Source organism: Pleurodeles waltl, chromosome 3_1 (assembly GCF_031143425.1).
Source record: "Pleurodeles waltl isolate 20211129_DDA chromosome 3_1, aPleWal1.hap1.20221129, whole genome shotgun sequence".
NCBI classification, from domain to species: Eukaryota; Metazoa; Chordata; class Amphibia; order Caudata; family Salamandridae; genus Pleurodeles; species Pleurodeles waltl.
In genome coordinates, this window is record NC_090440.1 from 1,124,111,426 (window position 1) to 1,124,133,220 (window position 21,795).

At 45.5% G+C, this 21,795-nt stretch overlaps 1 protein-coding gene across 1 annotated transcript in view; it reads right to left on the reverse strand.

Annotated features, from left to right (window-relative positions):
- LOC138285009 (uncharacterized) overlaps positions 1-21,795 on the reverse strand; it is a 597,004-nt gene that overhangs the window by 268,027 nt on the left and 307,182 nt on the right. Inside the window, exon 11 of the mRNA XM_069224423.1 lies at positions 14,656-14,735. Within this exon, the coding sequence (XP_069080524.1) occupies positions 14,656-14,735 (80 nt within the window). The remainder of the gene's footprint in view (positions 1-14,655; positions 14,736-21,795) is intronic.

A 21,795-nucleotide genomic window follows, 5' to 3' on the forward strand; every position in this document is an offset into this window, starting at 1 on the left:
GGAAAATGGCAGTTACAGCCTGTGACAGGGGATATCGTAAGGATGGCTCGTAGGCGGCAGTATGCTATGAAAATGTCTCTTTATTGGATGGTATCAATGGAGCATAGGGTGTAGTCTTATGTACTTCTGTGGTCTGTTGTCTGGTATTCACAAGGTGTTCCTCTTCTCTGGGTTTCTTCCTTCCAGGTGCATTCTCAGGAGGCACATGTGGGAAAAGAAGAAAAAAACAACTGTTGTAGAAATGGTAAGATTCTTTTTTCATTCTTTTTTTTTATTGTTTTGTTTTCTATACTGGTTTCTCTATTCCTCTGTCTTCTCTTGTTTATAGTTATTTGGCTCTTGCTTCCCTGCTCTGGGTCCTATCCTATCTGAGGGCATTTTGTTTGTGGCTATCTTCTACTCTCATACAACTTTTCTCTTCCTTATAGATCTACCTTTTCTTGTTTTCTTCCTGGCCCTCTTTTTTACTCTTCTGAGGAGTTCTTCTCTTTTTTCTGTCTCCGTACCTGTTCCTTGGTTGCTTTTCCTTTAAATGTGCTCATAAACGTATCAAATGGGGAAAAAAGGTAAAAAAGTAAACAACAAAATAAAAAATACAAATCTTTCAACCAACTTGGTTATGTTTTGCCCGTTGTCTTTGGGCCAATAAAAATGTTCAATTGAACACGCTGTGGTCTGGCGTTTTCTTTTCCCCTTTTTAGTTCATACCTTTTTATTCCTTGAATATATATATATGTGGTTGTCTGCAGCCCCTGCTTTCTGTCGCTTCTCTGGGGTTCCCAATCACAACAGGTACTTTACAGCTCCCGTCTCCCGCCTAATCCTGTACACAAGGTAGAGCTGTCCACTGTGGGACCGTACCTGCTAAGGCCACGCTCTCCCCAGAGCATGGCCGGATTGTTGGGTTTTCCACCTCCTGGTTCTCCGGTCCTGGGTTCGCGAAGCCACCACTGTTGCTGTGTCTCGTGGGCCGCTTCGCGTGCCTGCTGTGCGGTACGCTGTATCCAACTGGGTTGTCCGATCTCTCGAAGGGATTCCCTTGTTCAGCTCCGCCCTGCTGCAATCCTGGACTTTCTTCTTTGTCTTCCGCACTCAGACGCCAGTATGCGTTCCTGATTGCTCTTTGGAGGCCTGAGCGCCCTGGAAGTCGTCCCTGATTGGGAAGGGCCGACAGTGCTTCCGGGTGAAGCCGATCGGAGTCATCGTTGCCCCTGGGGTACCGCAGACCCGACCCTGTGGTCGGCCCATCACACAGCCGCTGCATACATGACCGTCACCGCTAGCGGTGATCATCATGGGCTCAGCCCTCCGTAGGCAGCAATGTGATCCAATGAGAAGTTGCACGCCGGCAGAATTAGGTCACTTACAACTGCCCGGTGCACGCAGGACAGGCAGCTGCTATTTTGGACACATTTAATGGTTTGTAAAGGAAAAAGAAGCACATCATGCTAGACATATGTACGGAATGCTGGGTAAACCTATGTTCTGCCATCATGGCTGGGCCCATAAATGTGATAATCATGCCACAGAGGTGTATGATGGGCAGATGTCAATTCCAGTGCATGTCCAGCACTCGGTACCTTATAGGCAGTGTAACCATATTAGGCACTGGCATTTGTACATATGTGGGGCATGCTGGGCAAATGTGCAGCTTTTACATGGACGATTAGCCATGTGATGTGTGTGACATGCTGTTGTTCAGGGTCTGTAACGGTCAGCTAGGTTGGTTATATGGGCTCTCTAAATGACCATGTGGCAACTCTATGTGGGAACTTTTGGGGCCAGTCTACAGTGTTTGTTGTGTACAACAAGGATCTTCTTAGCTAGCACATGTTGAGTGGTCATCAAGTTGTACATTCTCTCCTCTCTTTCCTAGATACCAGGTAATGGGGAGAATGAGACTTACCCCAGTGTACCACCTCCTAGTTGACCTTTCAACCCTGGAGGATCGACACATCTTCCAGACCTATCATCTGAATCGTGTCACCATCATGGAGCTATGTACCCAGCTGGAGCCAGATCTATTGTCTGCTATACGTAATCCTTATGCCATCCCTCCTACAGTACAGGTCTTGGCTGTGCTACACATCCGTGCTTCTTGCTCTTTCCAGATTACAGTGGGTTTGGCAGCAGGGATGTCACAGCCCATGTTCAGTCTTGTGTTGATAGATGAACTGTCTGCTTTACTGAAACACATGGACAGCTACATCATGTTCCCCAACGTGTGGATTTGCCTACTGATAAGGCTGACTTCTATCATCTTTGACACATCCCTCATAATAGGGGCCATAGATGGCACCCACATTGCTTTGGTCCATTCCTAGGGCCAATGAACAAGTCTATAGGAACAGGAAAAGCTACTACTCCTTCAATGTACAGTTGTTGTGTCTCGTGGACCTGTACATCTCCCAGGTGAAGGCCAAGTATCCAGTATCTGTGCATGACTCCTTCATTCTTAGAAACAGAAAAGTCCCACACATTATGGCACAACTACATAGAGAGAGAGAGCTTCGTTCATTGGTATATTTGCAATAGGATGTGTGTCACTGTAATGTCAACTGTCATCCCATTCAACCCTGTGCCTTTACCGGTATTGCGACAGGTCCTATCTTTATGCACACAGGTAACTCTGGCTAGTCTAACCTTCCCTGGCTGCTGGCCCCAGTGAGGTACCCTACCACTGATAGGGAACACTGTTTTAATGAGGCCCACAGTACGATGAGGCATTTTATAGAAAGAACATTTGGGCTCCTGAAGGCCAGATTCAGGTGCCTCCACATCTCTGGAGGTGCCCTTCACTACACTCCCCAAAAGGTATGCCAGATCATAGTTGCCTGCTGCATGCTATACAATCTGGCCCTGAGATGTCAGATTTCATTACTGACGAATGAGGAGGAGGCACCTGGGCCAGTGGATTATGATGGGGACATGAAAAGTGATGAGGGAGCTGATGAGGAAGGTGCAGCTGAATCTAGGACTGCGCTGATCAATCATTGCTTCCAGTAACATACAGGTATGTTGTATGTGTATTGTCAGGTGTCTTATGACAGTGCTCCTCCTGGTCAGATATATCATTGGAGATGTTCATTGTACTTATCCCTCATTGGGACTTGTGGTGGGAGACAGATAGCCTTTCAGGAGCTGTGTTACTGATGTCATCTCACTGTGGTGATTGCAGATTGGTAGGTTGGCATTTCTTATGTTCAGGCATGGTGTGTCATTTGTCCTGCAATCTCCTGTGCAGATGTTTTCCCAACTAAAGATTGAGTAGTGTGTCTCACTCCCTATCAATACTGTTGGCTGTGGCATTCATGGACACTGTCCTTTCCTAACAGTAGTAAGTGTAGTTATTTACCCATATCATCGGGATGTTCCATCATGGGATTCCTGATCTTGTGGGTGTGACATTGTCTTCTGTTGTCCCCTATGTTTTTGCCAATCCATACTGTTCACAACAACAATGTACTGCATATGTGCTGTGGCTTCCACCATGCCTACTATTCTGATTCGAGTCCCTGTCTTGGACTATTTGCAGGTTGGATTTGTGGATCTGCTCCTGTGTGTGGCTGGGCTAGTGACTCCCTTGCAACTGGAATTTGGACCCTGTCTGGTGTAGGGTGTCACCTGCCGGGAATGCCTCCCTCTGCTGTCCATGTGACATACTTTGGATGAAGGGGAATTAACACACATCACATTTCGGTAGGATTTTCAATTGTACATTTGGCAATAAAGAGACAAAAACAGTACCTGTGTTCTATGGTGTTTATTGTCCACAAAGTGTGGAAGAGTTGATGAGTGGGGTCATTGTTGGAGTAATCATCGGAGTAGGTGGCCTAGCTGTAGGCAGTACAGGACCACAATCCAAGGGCCATGTGAAAATGAGAAATGAATATGAACAGCCAACAGAGTGTCTCAGTGGCACACAGGGAAGAATTTTCAGAAGAGGGTCAGTTCTTGGCAGCGGGTTTAGTCTTGGAATCTGCTCCTTCAGGATGTCTGAATGGACAACCATGTTTCCATGGGGGGACCTCAGCTGCAGAGGGTGGGGTGCCAGGGGCCTTTTGTTTCCTCTGGCCGGGCCTCCATTACACTAGTTGAAGTGGATATTGATGGCTCAGTTGGTATCTGGCTAGAGGAAGGGGCCTGCTCTGCTGGTGGGTGGAGGAAGCATGCAGTATGGTTGTGAGCTCCTTGAGCACCCCTGCAATGGCCTGCCACTTCTGCCTGGCCTCCTGGTGGTATTATTGCCTCTGCAGCCTTTGGTTTTCCTCCAGAATGGTGAGTATTTGGCCCATCTTGCCTTGGGATTGCAGGTGTGCTTCCAGGACTTGGGAGATGGTTTCCTGTTCAGTCGAGTCCCTTGGAGGCCCCATCCCTGGCCCACAGGTGTCATCCCACGGCCCCTGACCCCCTGTGCCTGTGCCTCTGGCACGGTGTGCCCACTCCCAGTTACCTCAGGACCGTCATTGTCTTGGGTGTGAGGGGTCGACTCAGGTCGCTGTACTGTGGGGCACACTGCTGATTGACCAGTCCTTGGGACACAGGTTTGGGGACAAGGGTTTGGCTGCGATGTAGATGGCACAGGTTGGGGGGTTGGATGTGGGCAGGGAGAGGCTGGGAGTGGTGGTCTAACCCGGGGTCCCAGATGGGCCAGGTAATTCATCTATGTCCAGATATCCTGTGCCATTGTCCTCACTGGGGCCTTCATCCGGGAGGGGCTGGCTGTCTCTAGCATCCTCTCCATGGTGGCAGTGGCAGGGGTACTTAAGTGGAGAGTATCTCATGGTAGAGATGTGAATGTTGATCTCTGTGTCTGATGCATTTAGTTGCTTAACTTGATTCCCAGTTCTGGCAATGACAGATGCAGCATTAAAGACCTTGTTTGTTGGTAATGGACAGTGAAATGGGTAGAATGTTTCATCGAGGGTTGATGTATGATGATTGAATTTCTGTCATTGCCATGTACAGGTCCTCAGTCATAGCACCCTGTTGGGGTTGCAGGTGCGATAGTTGTACATGCAGGTGTTGCACTGTGACGTGGACAGATCAGCTTTTCATGTGGATGTGCAGGTGCATTTTGGGAGTCGTAGTGATAGTTATTGGCAGTGCTATCCATGCAGTGGCAGGGACTGTCTGGCCACTGTGGCTGAGTGGTGGTGTGGCATGCAGGGGAGGGGCTCTAGGTGATGGAGTGTCCAGTCCTCTGGGTATTCCAGTAAAGCCCTCAGGATGCAGGATGTCCAAGACCATCTCCTTCCATGGTGCAAACTCTAGGGGAGGAGGTGGGGGCCCACCGCCAGTCTTCATCACTGTAGTTTGGTGCATGGACGCCATGGAACGCATCCTCCCCCTAAGGTCGTTCCACCTCTTACGGACGTCCTCCCTTGTGCATGGATGATTGCCCACTGAGTTAACCCTGTCGACGATTCAATGCCAGAACTCCATTTTCCTGGCTATGGATGTTTGCTGGACCTGTGCTCCAAACAGTGGTGGCTCTACCCTGACGATTTCATCAACCATGACCCTCAAATCATCGTCTGTGAAGCGTGGTTGTTTTTGACGGGACATGGTGGTTGTGTTGTGAGTGGGGGGAGTGTAGTGTGCAAGGGTGAAGGGTAGGGTGCCTGGTGGGGTGGGGGGTGCTTGGTTGTGTGTGCTGGTTGTTTGTGTGCTGTGATGATGTGTGTATAGTGTCAATGATGCATTTGTGTGGTGTGTGCTGAGTGTTGTGTGTGATAGTGCGTATGGTGTACAAGTGCAGTGTCTTTGGTTTGTGCGGTCCTCGTCGGTGTATGTTGTTTTGGTTGCAAAGGGTTGTGGGTTGTGTGGTGGCATGTTTTAAAGTGGTATGTCTAATGTGTGTCAGGTGTGGGGTATTCGATTTGTCCAATGTGGTGCGGTGTTCTAGTTGAGGTGTGTTTTTGACCACAGTGGTTCACACCGCCAATGATTTTCCACAATGCAATGACCACTCTGCTGATTTGTGGGTCATAATATGGAGGGCAGAATTTGTTCGGAGTGGCAGTGCTGGGACCGCCTCTGTTTGTCCCCCCCCTCGGTCGTCCTGGCGGTGTCAGATTTGTGGCTGTTTTTAGGCAGATTTATTTGTAGACTCTTAATACGGCAGATGGGATACCGCCTACACTGGCGGTCTTTTGGCACCTGCAACCGCAGCGGTCTTGCTAATAGACCACCAACTCGTAATGACCCCCTCAGACTGGAGCATTCTAAAGTGCCCTGAGAACCTCACCACATAGAATACAGGACATTAAATTTAAAAGGTGAATGCTCCTGGCATGCAAGATGGTATTAGCAGCTGTAAATTTACCAAAGAGTCAATTGTGAAGCTCATTATATTTAAAATATACTTTCAGACCTAGAAGCTCTATTCTCTGAAAACTAAAAGTCAATGTCAAATTATATATATATATATTCACTTTCAAGGCAGTCAGCATTCTGGAAGGGATAAACATTTTGATAGCTGGCTGTTAAAGGCTGGTCATCTGTGGATTTAGATGCTGTTTCGCTTGTTATCTAAAGTAAGTATTCCTAATTAACCTCTGCATCTTATTATTCCTCCATTGTGAACATTGTAAGGTAGGGGGTCATTATTCAGTTTTCTATACCAGGACATTAAACTAACAATGAGCCTCTTCAACATATTGCTCTGTGCCCAAGTGACAACATTACAACCCTTATTGGAGACTACCGCCACGTTAGGCTCGGCAGCAAGCAATTTCAGAGCTATCAACTGATTCTTACTATTAGACTGCAATGATGCACAGTGTTTCAGTTTGATGGTTTTTTGCACCTACTGGATTGCTCAATGAGCAATCACAGAGGGCTACCATTTAACACTGTGTTGTGTCAGCAGGTTGTGTACAATATCAATAGACACAAACACATACCTCAGATACTCAGGATTCATGAGCCTAGATCAGGCTCATGTGTGTATCCAAGATGGAGAGCACCTGAAAGAGTAAGCCTGTCAATCAAAGTGGGTTAGGTCATGCCATTTTTTACTATATGATGCACATAGTATTATGCATAGTTAGTTAACCACTCGAATGGAAAACTGAAATCCCAACATTAATCGTCCGGAGTCACAGATCCTTGTCATGTAAAAGGAAATGTATATTTGCGAGACTGACCTATTCCCCCTTGCAAAACTAGTATCTTCCTACTTCTGTATGTGAACCATTAAGAAGCGCAAGGTGCAACTTAAGACAAATTTATTAGTGTAATAGTTCAAAATAATGTGAAATTATAATAAAGTTAAACAGGGCACATTTGTTCTACCTAAATAGTTATGTGAAATTCAGAAATTGTTTGAAGATAATACATAAAAGCACAAGAGAAACAAGAATCTGGTAACATAACAAAGACATTTTCTAAATACACCTTCCCAATATTTATAGAGCTGAACTTAATTCCCAATTAGTGTTTGTCAATGTAAATAGGAAAATATTTTTCACACCAAACCTAGGTCAAACTTAATTCAGACTTCCAAATGGACCACGTTTGTAACCTTAATCTTTTTCCCTTTTACCACTAAAAACTGTAGAATACCATCTGGAAAAGGGAAGTGTGGCATTGAGGTAATAAGGGGAAACATGTTCGCTTGCAACTCTGTATGAAGCAGTTATAAAAAAGATAATATTTTCAGAACATATTCTCAAATGTATATACAAATTAAAAAGACTCCAATTACAGGCGTGAGTTTTTTATCAAGGGAGGACAAAATGAGGAAGTATCTCCCTTGCCTTTAGCAGGATAATGATGACATTACAGTGGTAGAACAGAAGCGAAGATGGGGAAAGGCAGGTGAACAATAAATAACAAGTAGCAAAGAGAGGCCCAAATAGGCAGAGCAGCAGAGGTGGTTCAAATGAACATTGAAGCAAACAATGAAAAAAAAGTGATTACGATGGAAAGGGAGGGGAGGTGCGGTTAATGGACACAAGGAAGCAGTGCAAGATAAGATGATGACCTGCTACCGAACCCGCCAGTGGTAAAGTAGAAAAAAAAAATCAGCGTCCCTGTAAGAACATTGGAAGAGAATATGAAATTAGATAGTGGTGTTACCAAGACCCGTGGCACAGAGGCGAGTCACAGTGAGGGGGTAAATTTCAGGTTTTCGTGCCACATTTATAATTTAAACAACATGGTGAGAGAAAAAGTTACTTTCATCATGGGCAACTGATACTTACAGACCAGACAAGTGTTGCTTATGAGTGGTCACTTTAAAAGCAGACACGGAGGATCAGAAAATAACGGTCAGGCACCAGGAAAGACAACAGCGATATTTTTATCCAGCTATATCAAACATAAGCAAGAAAGCAGAAGCTGTCTTGAAATAAACGGTAATGTTGACTTACACAGTAGAAATGCTGTTGTATAATACACTTATAAAAAAGGTCAGGATAATTAGCTTTCCCCCAGAAGTGCTGATGGCAGAACCTTGTTACATCATGTTCAGTCAACTAAGGAATCACTTGAAATATTTGTGGTGCAAGACTGACGGAGCATATGGCTCGAGATAAACAAGAAGAAAAAACACCTGAGATGAAAATAAAGATTTACAGAAATGAGTTGAATATTTGACCCAAATAGGTAAACAGTGATTTTCAGAAAGTTTGGTAAGAAAAGGACTAGAGGGTGAGTTTGTTCTGCAACTGATCCTGGTTGAGGGAAAAAAGATAGGAAGTGCAACAGATTGATTGAGGTGGAACTGTGAGACCACCTTTTGGAGAAACTTGGGGTTGGTGCGGAGTACAACCCTGTCTCGGTGTATTTGGAAAAAAGGTTCTTCCAACATAAATGGTTGACGTTCACTAACATGCCCAAGGCAAGTGATAGCAACAAGAAAAGCTACCTTCCAAGACAGAAACTGGAAGACGCAGGAGTGGCAGGAATGCAGGGGTTTGAAAGAAGGGCCTATTAGCCTTGTTAAGTCAATGTCAAGGTTCCAAACTGGGGCCGGTTTGACCTGAGGAGGACCATGAAGGTTTTAATGACAGGAATTTTGAATAGGGAAACATGTTGCCTATTTTGATCGTAAGCAGCTACATCTGCTAGGTGTAGTCTTATGGATGTGCAAGCTAAACCAAACCATAAGTAGGTAGCAAACAATCTCTTGTTCTTTAACTGCTAGAGGGTCAATACTTATGGAATGACAACAGTAGACAAATCTCTTCCACCTGACAGAATAACAGGTGCGATTAAAGGCCTACACGCCTCCTTAGGAATATTTATGCATTCAGGTGGTAGATTAAGGTATCCAGATTTTAGGGCTTCAGGAGCCAGATCGCAAAATGTTGAGACTTTGAATCCAGGTGCCTGATTTCTCCATGGCTGTGTGTGAGAAGTTTCAGCCTGTTGGGGAGTCTGTTATACAGATCCAATGATAGTTAGAGGAGAGTGGTGTACCATGGTTGCTATGCCCAGGTGGGAGCCATGAGTAGGAGGGTGAGCGATGTCTGCTGAAGCCTCCAAAGCACAAACAGCAGTAGTGGGATAAGAGAACAAGTGTACACAAATATCACTGACGAGCTCATCCAAAGTGCATTGCCCCTGGATTGTGGGAACCTGGAAGTGAAGTTTGGGCATTTGGGGTTACTGCGATAGCAAAAAGATTTATCTGTGGAAGTCCCCAACGCTGGAAGTACTGCAGAAGGACTTGTGGGTTGAGTTCTCACTAGTGGACTTGTTGCGGCATTCTGCTGAGGAGGTCGGCAAGTCGTTGTCCACTCCCCGCAAGTACTCCACGAACAGGTGGATGTTGTGTCAGAGGGCCTACTTCCAGAGGTTTTGGCATAGTTGAGAGGACTGAAGAGATCTGATGCTCCTATGCTTCTGCCAACAATAGATTGCTGACAAGTTGTCTGTTCTGAAGAGGACTATCTTGAGGATCAGACGACGAAGGAAAGCTTTCAATGCAAGATTAACTGCTAGAAGTTCCATGTAATTTATGTGGCGGCCCCAGTTACTGAGTTTCCACCAAGTCAAGTTCCATAAATGCGCTCCCCATCCTGTGAGTGAAGTGTCCATTGTGATGGTCCTCTGCAGAACTAGGGCAAGAAAAGGCCATCCATGTAACAGGTTGATGGTGCTCCACCACTGCAGAGAGCAACAAGTTTGACCCCTAACCAGCACTAGATCATCCCCATGATCCTCCGCTTGAGACCACTGGTGCGCTAAGCACTCCTACAATGGATGCATGTGTAACCTGGCCTGGGGTCCTATGGCAATACAAGAAGCCATCAAGCCGAGGTGGTACCTGACTGACTTGTGGTCCTGGTTGAAAAAGTGGGAGTGTCTGAAAAGACTGTATCCTGGCAGCATTTGGGTAGGCCATCCTGACCTCTGACTTGAGAATAGCCCTTGGGTTGGACCTGAAGGGGTTGAAGATGGGATTTGATTTGTTAGTAAACCCTAGTTCAACAAGTAGGTTGCTGGTGACCTGAGTGTGTTTGTGACATTTCCAGTGGGTGGCACTCTTTACGAGCTAATCACCCTGCTTGGGGAAGATGTGAATACCCTGTCTGCGCAAGTGAGCAGCCATTGTCGCAAGGCATTTGGTGAGGTCCCTTGGTGGGTTGGTGATTCCAAAGGGGATTACTTTGAACTGATAATGTCTTCCACTGACTACGAATCTGAGGTATCAGCGATGTGCTGGATGAATGGCAAAATGGAAATAGGCACCCTTAATGTGACCATGGAGTGACCATGAAGTCACCTTGTTGTAATAGCAGAATGACATCCTGAAGAGAACCCATGCTAAAGTCATTCATTTAAAAGACTAAAGTCTAAAATTGGTTGAAGCAACCTGTCCTTTTTGGGTATTAGGAAGTAAAGCGAGAATACTCCCTCACACTGTTGGTGATGGGGGGAAAGATTTATGGCTCCTTTGTGGAAGAGGGCTTGATCTTCTTCCCTGAGTAGCTTCAGTGTTGAAAGGAGTGTTTGTGTTTTTGAGGTGATATGCTGGGAGGTGTGGAATTCAGCTCCAGACAGTAACCATGTTTGATAAGATCTAATACCCAGTAGTTGGAGGTGATGTTCTGCCAAGCGGGAAAGAACCGTTGGAGATGACACCCAACAGATGTTACATGATGGGGGAATGAATGGTAAGTCATGATTTAGTGGTGGTGGCAGCCCCTTTAGGGGAGCTACCATTACCTTTGCCTTTTGAGTTGTTCCCTCTGTAGGACCCTTGAAAATAGCCCTTGAAAATAGCCTCTGGGAAAGGACTGTTGTGCATGTGGCAGTTGGTAAAGGGTGGAGGTTTCAGGGAAGGTGGCCTTTGAATTGCCACAATATGGTGTGCAGCAAAAGGAGCAGTGAGGAGTAGGTATTTGAAGGGCATCGTTTTAGCTGTTTCTGTGTCTTTTTTAAAAATCTTTTCCAACATTGGGTAAACCTGCGGTTCTCCACAGACGGACACTGGAGTTGACTCCCACTGTGGCATTGCCTGCAGCATTTAATGCACTACAGATGGTTGTGTTGGAGATCTGTTTCCCCTTGGAGACTATTGCATAACCTCTGATATCTTCCTTTCTTGTGCTCCCCTGGAAGGGTTTGAGGAGTAGCCCCATTACATCTGAGTGGGTACGGTCATATATTTAGATAGCAGCCCGTTAGAAATGGTAATCGCCAATGGTTGGCTGATTGCACAGACACCCTTTTTCCTGCACCATCTATATGTTTGCTCTCTTTATCTTGTGGGGGCGCATCACCAGTAGTTTGAAAGTTATCCTTTTTGCGTACAGTAATTACTAGTAAAGATTTGGGGGTAAGATGGCCTCGAATGTAAAAAGGATCAGTTTGGGGACACTTTATATTTTTTGTCCACCCTCTGAGTAATCACTCTGGTACGGACATGGTGGTGAAAGAATGTCTGGGGTGTGACGGCGCATACCTTTTAGCATGGTTAGGTACTGTGCAGAATGATGAGCGAAAGAGAGAGTCTCAAAAATGAAAGTCCTCCAAAAGTTCAGTATGAAGATCCACCTTGTGAAAGGTGGCAGCCCTACCAATAATTTTGTGGTAGGGGTTGAAATCATCAGGTGGAGAGGGTTGGGCAGGGTACAGGTCAGGATTTGAGTCTCCTGGTGGGTCAGCATCATAAGTGTCCCAGGATCCCCTTGTAGAGGAATGATAAAGGTATCCCCTAACCCAGGTCCCCCCAGGCCTGACTGAGGAGACCCCTGAGGTGTGTAAGGCATAGGATTGTCTGGAGAAGTGGGATGGGGTGGCAGTGAATGTTGTGGCGCTGGAAGTGGTGGTAGTGAGAGAGTGACAGGCAAATGGCTTGTCACCATGTCCACTTCCTTGCGCTGCTTTGGTAGAGGTGGTTGTCTAAGGCTTCCTCGAAGGACAGTTGACATTTGGAAGGCTGAGCAGCACATCCCAGAAGGCGGGTGGGAATCTGGTATGTGTGGGGATGTATTACAAGATTTCTGCCGGGCATCAATATCTTCCTGGAGTTTGCAAATAATTGGTTCAACGCTGCTCTATCCATGACTAGATCTGCTGGTTGACACCGAAGGTTTCAAATCCAATGTCAATCTTGATTTCAGTGCTGATGTTGCTGGCACCAATGGTCAGCTCGGATATGAGATGAGTGGTCGGTGCTGAAGCAGCTGGCCTACATGGCTCCCGGGCTGGGCATTATGTCTGAAGATGGCATTTAGGGCAGACCATGGGCCAAGGGCAGTTGTCTCTGTTGTTCCAGCGTAGCTGGATGACCCTCAGAAAAGTGTTGCTCAGCATACGTTCGATGGCAAGGGGGGGGGGGTGTACTGTACTCGCGGCTGGCTGCACTGGTGGAAGATCTTCAATTTCCAGATCGGAGCAGTCTCTGAGGAAGGAAGTCGCTTTCTCCGCAGTCGAAGGTTGTGGATGGTGTTCTCCCTCAATGTCCTCAAAATCGAACACACAGGGTGTCATCTCCACTCCTACGTGACATCTTGAAATGTCGGAAGGAGAAAAGGAAAACACAACTGAAGCAACCTGTGTAACCGAAAACAGTCCACCACAATGGTGTCAATCTAGAGCACTGGACCACAGTCCAAACCCGACAGCGGAAAGAAAGCAATCTAACAATGGAGTCGATGCCCATGCAGAGTCCAACCAAGAGGAGGAGTCACCGAACTTTGTGACTCGAAAGACATCTTTGAAGAAAAACAACTTGCACACATCCGGGCCAAACACTAGATGGCAGGTGTATGCACAGCATGTGTATCTACAGCAACACATGCCTTGAACTTATTGTTTAATAAAAGCTTTTACACACTATTAAATGGGGAACAACTACAAAAACTTGCAAAAATGAAGGAGATATATTGGGAGAATAGGCTTCTGTTTTGGGACTCAGACAGAGACGCTTTTTGAAATCAGAGCATTGACTGAAATGGAGGGGCAGAGAAAGGAGGATGCTTGGTCTGTCTGATGGTCTGCGAGTAAATAACATTTTGGTTTTGATTAAAGGTTGTCCCGATTTTGTGCTACTGAATCCTTTGGTGATGTTAGCCGACAGAATACTGTATTGCACACCATGGAATATGATAAGTGTGATTCTATGAAATAAGAGGCACATAGAGCAAAATCTCCAACAAGATGAAACTCAAAGGACAAGAGTGTCCAATATGAGAAAAGTAGGTATGGTGAAAATTATTTTAATTCCCAATTTCCCCAGATGTAGTGAGATTCAATGAGAGGCTTTTGTTTTCTGTAACCAAAGAAAACAAGCAGGGAAAATAAAAAACCTGGTGTCATCTACTGCAGAGCCTTACTAATCAAAAAGAGGTTGTCTGAAAAAATTATAGGTCAATGAATAAAGCATTCAATAGGGTTTACATTTACAATGTATGCTTTCAGAACTAGGGTTTAATAAAAAGTTGTATTTTTACTGATGAAAATACTCAGCCCAAAATACAATTTTCTTACAAAAAATGTCTTGAAACTGAGGTTTTCAATGCAAAAGATAGGTGATTCAGGTGTATGTCAAACTTACAGGATGAACACTGACAATGTAAATAAATTTCATTAAGATTTTTTGTTTATACATGTATCTTCTGTGGATTCCTCTACCAGCATGGGGCATCTATTTCTTAAAGCGCAGTGGCTGCTTCGTTGAAATTCATGGATAGATATGAAATGCTTAGTACTGCCAGTGACTCAAAGAGAAAACTGAGAATGAGCAATAATCTGGAATCTAACAGAAACTGAAAGTTAGATTTTGTCCTTGGGACTCCTCTTTCTAGAACAGAACATTAGGTAAATTACCTAATTTTTATGTGATTTTACACATATGAAATGACTGGACATTTTCCAGTAAATTGTATGAAATAATTATTACATCAAGAACTCACATTACAAAGAAAACTGAGTTTGTGCATTTAAATGGATATTTCTTTACTTGTGCAGAAAGAGGTTACATGTCAAATGGTGCCACCAAGCTACTGTTTTAGAAAGCATGAACAATTCCTGAAAATACTTTATATAGCCTCTTCATTACAACAAAATGCAACTACGGGGTCTCGCAAGACATCATAACCTATCTGCCTTCATCCAAAATGGAAAGGATGCACTTTGATTCCCCAGCATTTAAGTTCACATCATTCAATGCTCTTCATATTCAATTACACTCACCCTTCTTTTCTGCTTATATGGTATAGATCCTGAAGACTTCCAAATTCTGTGGGGTCATTAAGAGGATGAGGAAGCAAAATCTGATGGAGAAGGATTAACAAACATGAATAAGAAATAGAATGAACAATGCCCAGCAATTTAAACCAACTGACATTTTTTTCAATTTTGGAGAAAGATTTGAAGCCTTGAAATACCACCTTCATTTTATAATAAACACAGAGGGCCTGATTCACAAACGTAAACTTACACTTTCATCTAAGTTTACAATTGATTGCTGTTCAAAAAGGGATGAGTTGTATATTTACGAGTGCGAAGTCTCCACACATAAAAAGATAGGACCTAACTTTTTATGTGCCAATACTCTGCACTTGTAAAGATACTACTCGTAAATCCCTTTGTGAATAGCAAACAATTGTAAATTTACCGGAAAGTGTAAATTTACCTTTGTGAATGAGGCCCAGAGAAGGGAACCATTTGGAGGAAGCATGGGTGTGCCTGGATAGAAAAAGGTGTGTCCTGTGAGTGGGTAGAGAAGATAGTTTAGGATTACAAAGGGTACACTGGTCAAGTCCCATTTTAACTTGCCTAAAGTTACCTCCATCACATGATGAGATTTCATCTCAAGGTATTCAGTGTGCAACTGCACATCAGCATGGTATCTGCAATCATTATATGGTGATTTCTTTTTTAAATAATCCTTGCCATCTGATAGGGGTACTGTTATGAGAAGACTATGTTAATATTCACCTCCTTGAGTTCTAAATGTCTATAATAATTTGTTTGTTTTTTTACAACACTTCATATAGCACTTTGGCTATTTCTAAGCATTGTAAAGAAAATGTTACCCTCTAAGCATCTGTTCATGGCATGTAGAGCTGTAGATTTAGATGCTGTGCATAATTCTGCCATTTAGTGTTGGGCTTGGACACGGGCAACTTGCTTTTCTTCCATGAAGTCTTCGAGTAACAAGGTATGGTGACTCCACCTATGACTGGTAATGCCCAAGGGCATAGTCTGTATTGTTAGATTGTTTCTCCACATGGAGGATGAGAATAGAAATGGAGGGCAGAGACACAGGAGAAGATGAGCATTAGAAAAATAAAGAAAGAAGGGCATCTGCAACACCCAAAGGCTTCCTGGAGGAGGGTGGGCGCTTGTGAATATTTTGATCAACATGCTATGAACATATGCTTACAGGGTAACATTTCCCGTTTGTGGCATGTGTAGCAGTAGATACATATGCTGTACATAGACTGAAAAGCAGTTCTCTCCTAACTGCCTGTTGGCAGGATGATATTGCACAGGGCTGGAAGAGTGTTTGTTGTGTATACTACGACTTTGGAATAGTTCTGCAAGGATTTTTTTCCCACCCACGAGTGACACAGGTGAACTCAGTTCAATGCACCACTTATTAATGTGAAAGACAGATTATTGTAACCCTGCAGAACACTACTCAATGTGGTACTGAAGTAGAGGTATTGCTTCTGGGTTACTAACAACACCTATGAAGTGATCAGGGGAATTGTGGTAGCAGTAATAAACCTATAAGGTTACTCACAATATCACATACACACGTACACTAAGAAGAATGAACACTTTTAGGTAAAAATATTTATTACTACAGGAACAACCTGTTTCTCAATACTTTTAAAACAACTCCACAGAATATTATAAATAACAAGAATAACATGAACATTTGTAATATGGTCAAAATGTCATCTAGAATCTAACACCCTAGTATGTACTGCTATATGCGACACTTAGAAAGTGTGGAAGGCAGAGCAACTTGAAGTCTAGATTGTCCTAAGAAGAAGAGGTGCACTGCGTACCTTGTGGACATCAAACACTGTCTTTATCAGCGGAGGCATGAAGACATTCGCAAATACACAAGGTAGCGATTTTCCTCTGCGACTCAGCTTTATCAGCTTCAGACAAGATGTAACATCTGTGTGGTGCGCTGGCTGTAGGTGAGATTGTCTCTGGAATAATTCTGTGCGATAATCTGAGTAAAGGACCTCTCCTGACAAGTGATCAAGTGGCAGTCCTTATATATACTAAACCTTATCAGAAATTGTAATTTCTGACATAGGTTTAGGAATGTCTGACATAGGTTAAGTGCATCAAGAAGTGCATCCCAGACACCCCCTTATGTAATGTAAAGTGGAACTATAGAGAGCTGCTTTTCACCCATGAGGGTATCCAGGCACTGAACATATAAGGTAAAAAGACGTAAATTCATACTACACGTTTTCGGGTATGTATGTCTGTATTTTGTCCTTCTTTGACCTTGACGAGGTGAAAAGTAGACACTTGTTGCAGACTAATGTTGCATCAGGTGTTATATCTGCGTCATTAGTCGTATGACTTGACACTTTCACAGTTCTCAGAAAGATAAGGTCAGATGACATCTGTGTCAAATGGCAGACATGACAATGATTCTGCATAACTGAAGGAAGATGGTGACTTCCATTGTCTAAGACTGGGAAGATGGCAACTTTCAATACCTAAGATGGAGTCAGGGCCTACATAAGATGGAGTCAGGCTGTAGGGGCTTTACATTAGCCTGGCAAATGTTGACTTGTTGGCGTGTGAAGACATCCACACAGTAAGGCTTGGTGAAAGTCTGTAGAGTAGACCAGGTAGCTGTTTTGCAGATGTCAGCTACAAGGATGTTACCTAAGAAAGTCAAAAGGCCCTTGTTTTGTGGATAGTGAGGTCTGGGAGGGATAGGCAAAGATTGTTTGGATGTGGCGTAACAGGTCTGGATACATTTGCTTTAGAGAAAGCACAGCCTTTGTGTAGTTTCCAAAAGGAGACAAAGAGATGCTGTGCCTTAAAGAAGGGTCTTGTCCGCTCAATGTCATATGATGGTCCTTTTGACACCTAGTGTGTGTAGTGTGAAGAGCCCTCTCTGCCACTGACTGGATGTGGGAAGAACACAGGGAGTTCAATGGCTTGATTGAAGGGAAAAGAAGATACAACTTTGGGGAGAAATTTGAGGTTTGTCTTAAGGACTATCCCATTGGTGTGAACATGGAAGAAAGGTTCTTCAGGGGTAAGAGCCTGAAGCTCACTCACTCAAGAGGTAGTGAAAAGAGCATGAATGAAGTGCCCCAAAAGGAGGCCCCACAAGTCTGATGAGAACTATGTTGAGATTTCACATGAGGCGGGCGGGAAGGCATGAATGCCTTGGTGGAATGACTCGTAAGTCCTTCCATGAAGACATTAATAACTGCAACTTTGAAGAGTGAAGTGTGTTGCCTGTTTTGAAGGGAACCAGCAATGACGGCTAAGTGAAGTCTAATGGAAGCATAAATGAGGCTTGACTTTTGCAAGTGAAGCAGATAACACACAATATCTTCAACTGCTGCCTTGAGAAAGTTGATGTGTCTGGGACTTCAATAGTGTAAAAAACCTCTTCCATTTAGCTGTATAGCATACACTGTTTGTAGGCCTGTCAAACTCCGTAAGGATGTGCATACACTCTGGAACATTAGATCTGACCAGAAAACCTCCGCTTGTGACCACTGTGCAGCTAGCCACTCGTGTCAAGGGTGCATGTGTAACCTGACTTGAAGAACTATGGCAATGCAGGAGGCCATCATGCCAAGGAGACATTTGAGCGTCCTTACCACTACTTGACGATCTGGCTGAAAAACGGGGAGCAATGATTGGAAAGCTATGACCTAAACGGATTAACTTTGCCTATGTTGATAGCAAAGCTCTGATTGTGTAACAGGCTGATGGAGAATTGGGTGCGTGAAAAGCACTGTTATTCGCTTGCCCCCTTGATCAGCCACTCATCCAAATAAGGGAAGACGTGGATGCCGTTTCTCCTGAGAAGAGCGGCTAGTACAGCAAGATGCTTTGTGAACAGCATCAGGGCAGTGGTGCCCCCAAAGAGCAGCATTTTGAACTGTTAATGCTGGCCACAAAACACAAACTGGAGATACCAGGGATGTACAGTGTGGCTCAGGACGTGAAAGGAGGCTTCCTTCAGGTCAACACAGTCATGAGAAATGTGGAAGTTCTCTTGATGGAATGTATTTGTTGAGAGGCCTGAGGTCGAGTATGAGTCTGAGGGACCTGGCCTTTTTGTGCATGAAAAACTACAAGGATTACACTGTGGTGGAGCAACAAAGTGTTTATGGCCCTTTGTGAATTAGTGCCTCTACTTCCTCCTGAAAGAGGTGTTGGTGTTCCTGGAAGTTGCAGTGAGTTCTAAGCAGTAGTCTTGCCTGATGATGGAAAGAACCCACTGATTGGAGGTGATCTCCGACCAGCAGGTGCAAAACCACTGCAGTCTTCCCCCACCAGGTGTACTGTGATTAGAGGGATGGGAGAGGGAATCACTGTTTATCTGGGGCAGCTGCTTTAGCCACTGCCACTCTACCTGTGCCACTGCCCTTATAACCTTTACTGGAGTAGCCCTGTGATGGCATTTTTTGGTGCTGCTGCTCTAGTTGGTAGATGCCACAGGAGAGGTTGTCTTTGAGCCCCATTTATATTAAGACCTTCAAAAGGAACCCCATGGAGAAGGCGTTGGAGAGCTCCTATCACTTTTGGGGTGTCTTGTGTCCTTTTTGATTGTTTCCAGCATCTCATCAACCTCTGGCCTAAAGAGGTGCTCCCCATCAAAAGACAGGTTTAGGAGATGCTCCGTGTAAGGAAATGCCTCCTTGGCATGGTTGCCCCCTGACTTTTTGCCTTTGCTGATGCTATGTTTACAATTGAAAGTGTGCTGAGGCCTGCTAACCAGGCCCCAGCACCAGTGTTCTTTCCCTAACCTGTACTTTTGTATCCACAATTGGCAGACCCTGGCATCCAGATAAGTCCCTTGTAACTGGTACTTCTAGTACCAAGGGCCCTGATGCCAAGGAAGGTCTCTAAGGGCTGCAGCATGTCTTATGCCACCCTGGAGACCTCTCACTCAGCACAGACATACTGCTTGCCAGCTTGTGTGTGCTAGTGAGGACAAAACGAGTAAGTTGACATGGCACTCCCCTCAGGGTGCCATGCCAGCCTCTCACTGCCTATGCAGTATAGGTAAGACACCCCTCTAGCAGGCCTTACAGCCCTAAGGCAGGGTGCACTATACCATAGGTGAGGGTACCAGTGCATGAGCATGGTACCCCTACAGTGTCTAAACAAAACCTTAGACATTGTAAGTGCAGGGTAGCCATGAGAGTATATGGTCTGGGAGTTTGTCAAACACGAACTCCACAGCACCATAATGGCTACACTGAAAACTGGGAAGTTTGGTATCAAACTTCTCAGCACAATAAATGCACACTGATGCCAGTGTACATTTTATTGTAAAATACACCACAGAGGGCACCTTAGAGGTGCCCCCTGAAACTTAACCAACTATCTGTGTAGGCTGACTGGTTCCAGCAGCCTGCCACACTAGAGACATGTTGCTGGCCCCATGGGGAGAGTGCCTTTGTCACTCTGAGGCCAGTAACAAAGCATGCACTGGGTGGAGAAGCTAACACCTCCCCCAGGCAGGAGCTGTGACACCTGGCGGTGAGCCTCAAAGGCTCACCCCTTTGTCACAGCCCAGCAGGGCACTCCAGCTTAGTGGAGTTGCCCGCCCCCTCCGGCCACGGCCCCCACTTTTGGCGGCAAGGCTGGAGGGAACAAAGAAAGCAACAAGGAGGAGTCACTGGCCAGTCAGGACAGCCCTTAAGGTGTCCTGAGCTGAGGTGACTCTGACTTTTAGAAATCCTCCATCTTGCAGATGGAGGATTCCCCCAATAGGGTTAGGATTGTGACCCCCTCCCCTTGGGAGGAGGCACAAAGAGGGTGTACCCACCCTCAGGGCTAGTAGCCATTGGCTACTAACCCCCCAGACCTAAACACGCCCTTAAATTTAGTATTTAAGGGCTACCCTGAACCCTAGAAAATTAGATTCCTGCAACTACAAGAAGAAGGACTGCCTAGCTGAAAACCCCTGCAGAGGAAGACCAGAAGACGACAACTGCCTTGGCTCCAGAAACTCACCGGCCTGTCTCCTGCCTTCCAAAGATCCTGCTCCAGCGACGCCTTCCAAAGGGACCAGCGACCTCGACATCCTCTGAGGACTGCCCCGGCTTCGAAAAGACAAGAAACTCCCGAGGACAGCGGACCTGCTCCAAGAAAGACTGCAACTTTGTTTCCAGCAGCCTTTAAAGAACCCTGCAAGCTCCCCGCAAGAAGCGTGAGACTTGCAACACTGCACCCGGCGACCCCGACTCGGCTGGTGGCGATCCAACACCTCAGGAGGGACCCCAGGACTACTCTGATACTGTGAGTACCAAAACCTGTCCCCCCTGAGCCCCCACAGCGCCGCCTGCAGAGGGAATCCCGAGGCTTCCCCTGACCGCGACTCTTTGAACCTAAAGTCCCGACGCCTGGGAGAGACCCTGCACCCGCAGCCCCCAGGACCTGAAGGACCGGACTTTCACTGGAGAAGTGACCCCCAGGAGTCCCTCTCCCTTGCCCAAGTGGAGGTTTCCCCGAGGAATCCCCCCCTTGCCTGCCTGCAGCGCTGAAGGGATCCCGAGATCTCTCATAGACTAACATTGCGAACCCGACGCCTGTTTCTACACTGCACCCGGCCGCCCCCGCGCTGCTGAGGGTGAAATTTCTGTGTGGGCTTGTGTCCCCCCCCGGTGCCCTACAAAACCCCCCTGGTCTGCCCTCCGAAGACGCGGGTACTTACCTGCAAGCAGACCGGAACCGGGGCACCCCCTTCTCTCCATTCTAGCCTATGTGTTTTGGGCACCACTTTGAACTCTGCACCTGACCGGCCCTGAGCTGCTGGTGTGGTGACTTTGGGGTTGCTCTGAACCCCCAACGGTGGGCTACCTTGGACCAAGAACTAAGCCCTGTAAGTGTCTTACTTACCTGGTTAACCTAACAAAAACTTACCTCCCCTAGGAACTGTGAAAATTGCACTAAGTGTCCACTTTTAAAACAGCTATTTGTCAATAACTTGAAAAGTATACATGCAATTTTTATGATTTAAAGTTCCTAAAGTACTTACCTGCAATACCTTTCAAATGAGATATTACATGTAGAATTTGAACCTGTGGTTCTTAAAATAAACTAAGAAAAGGTATTTTTCTATATAAAAACCTATTGGCTGGATTTGTCTCT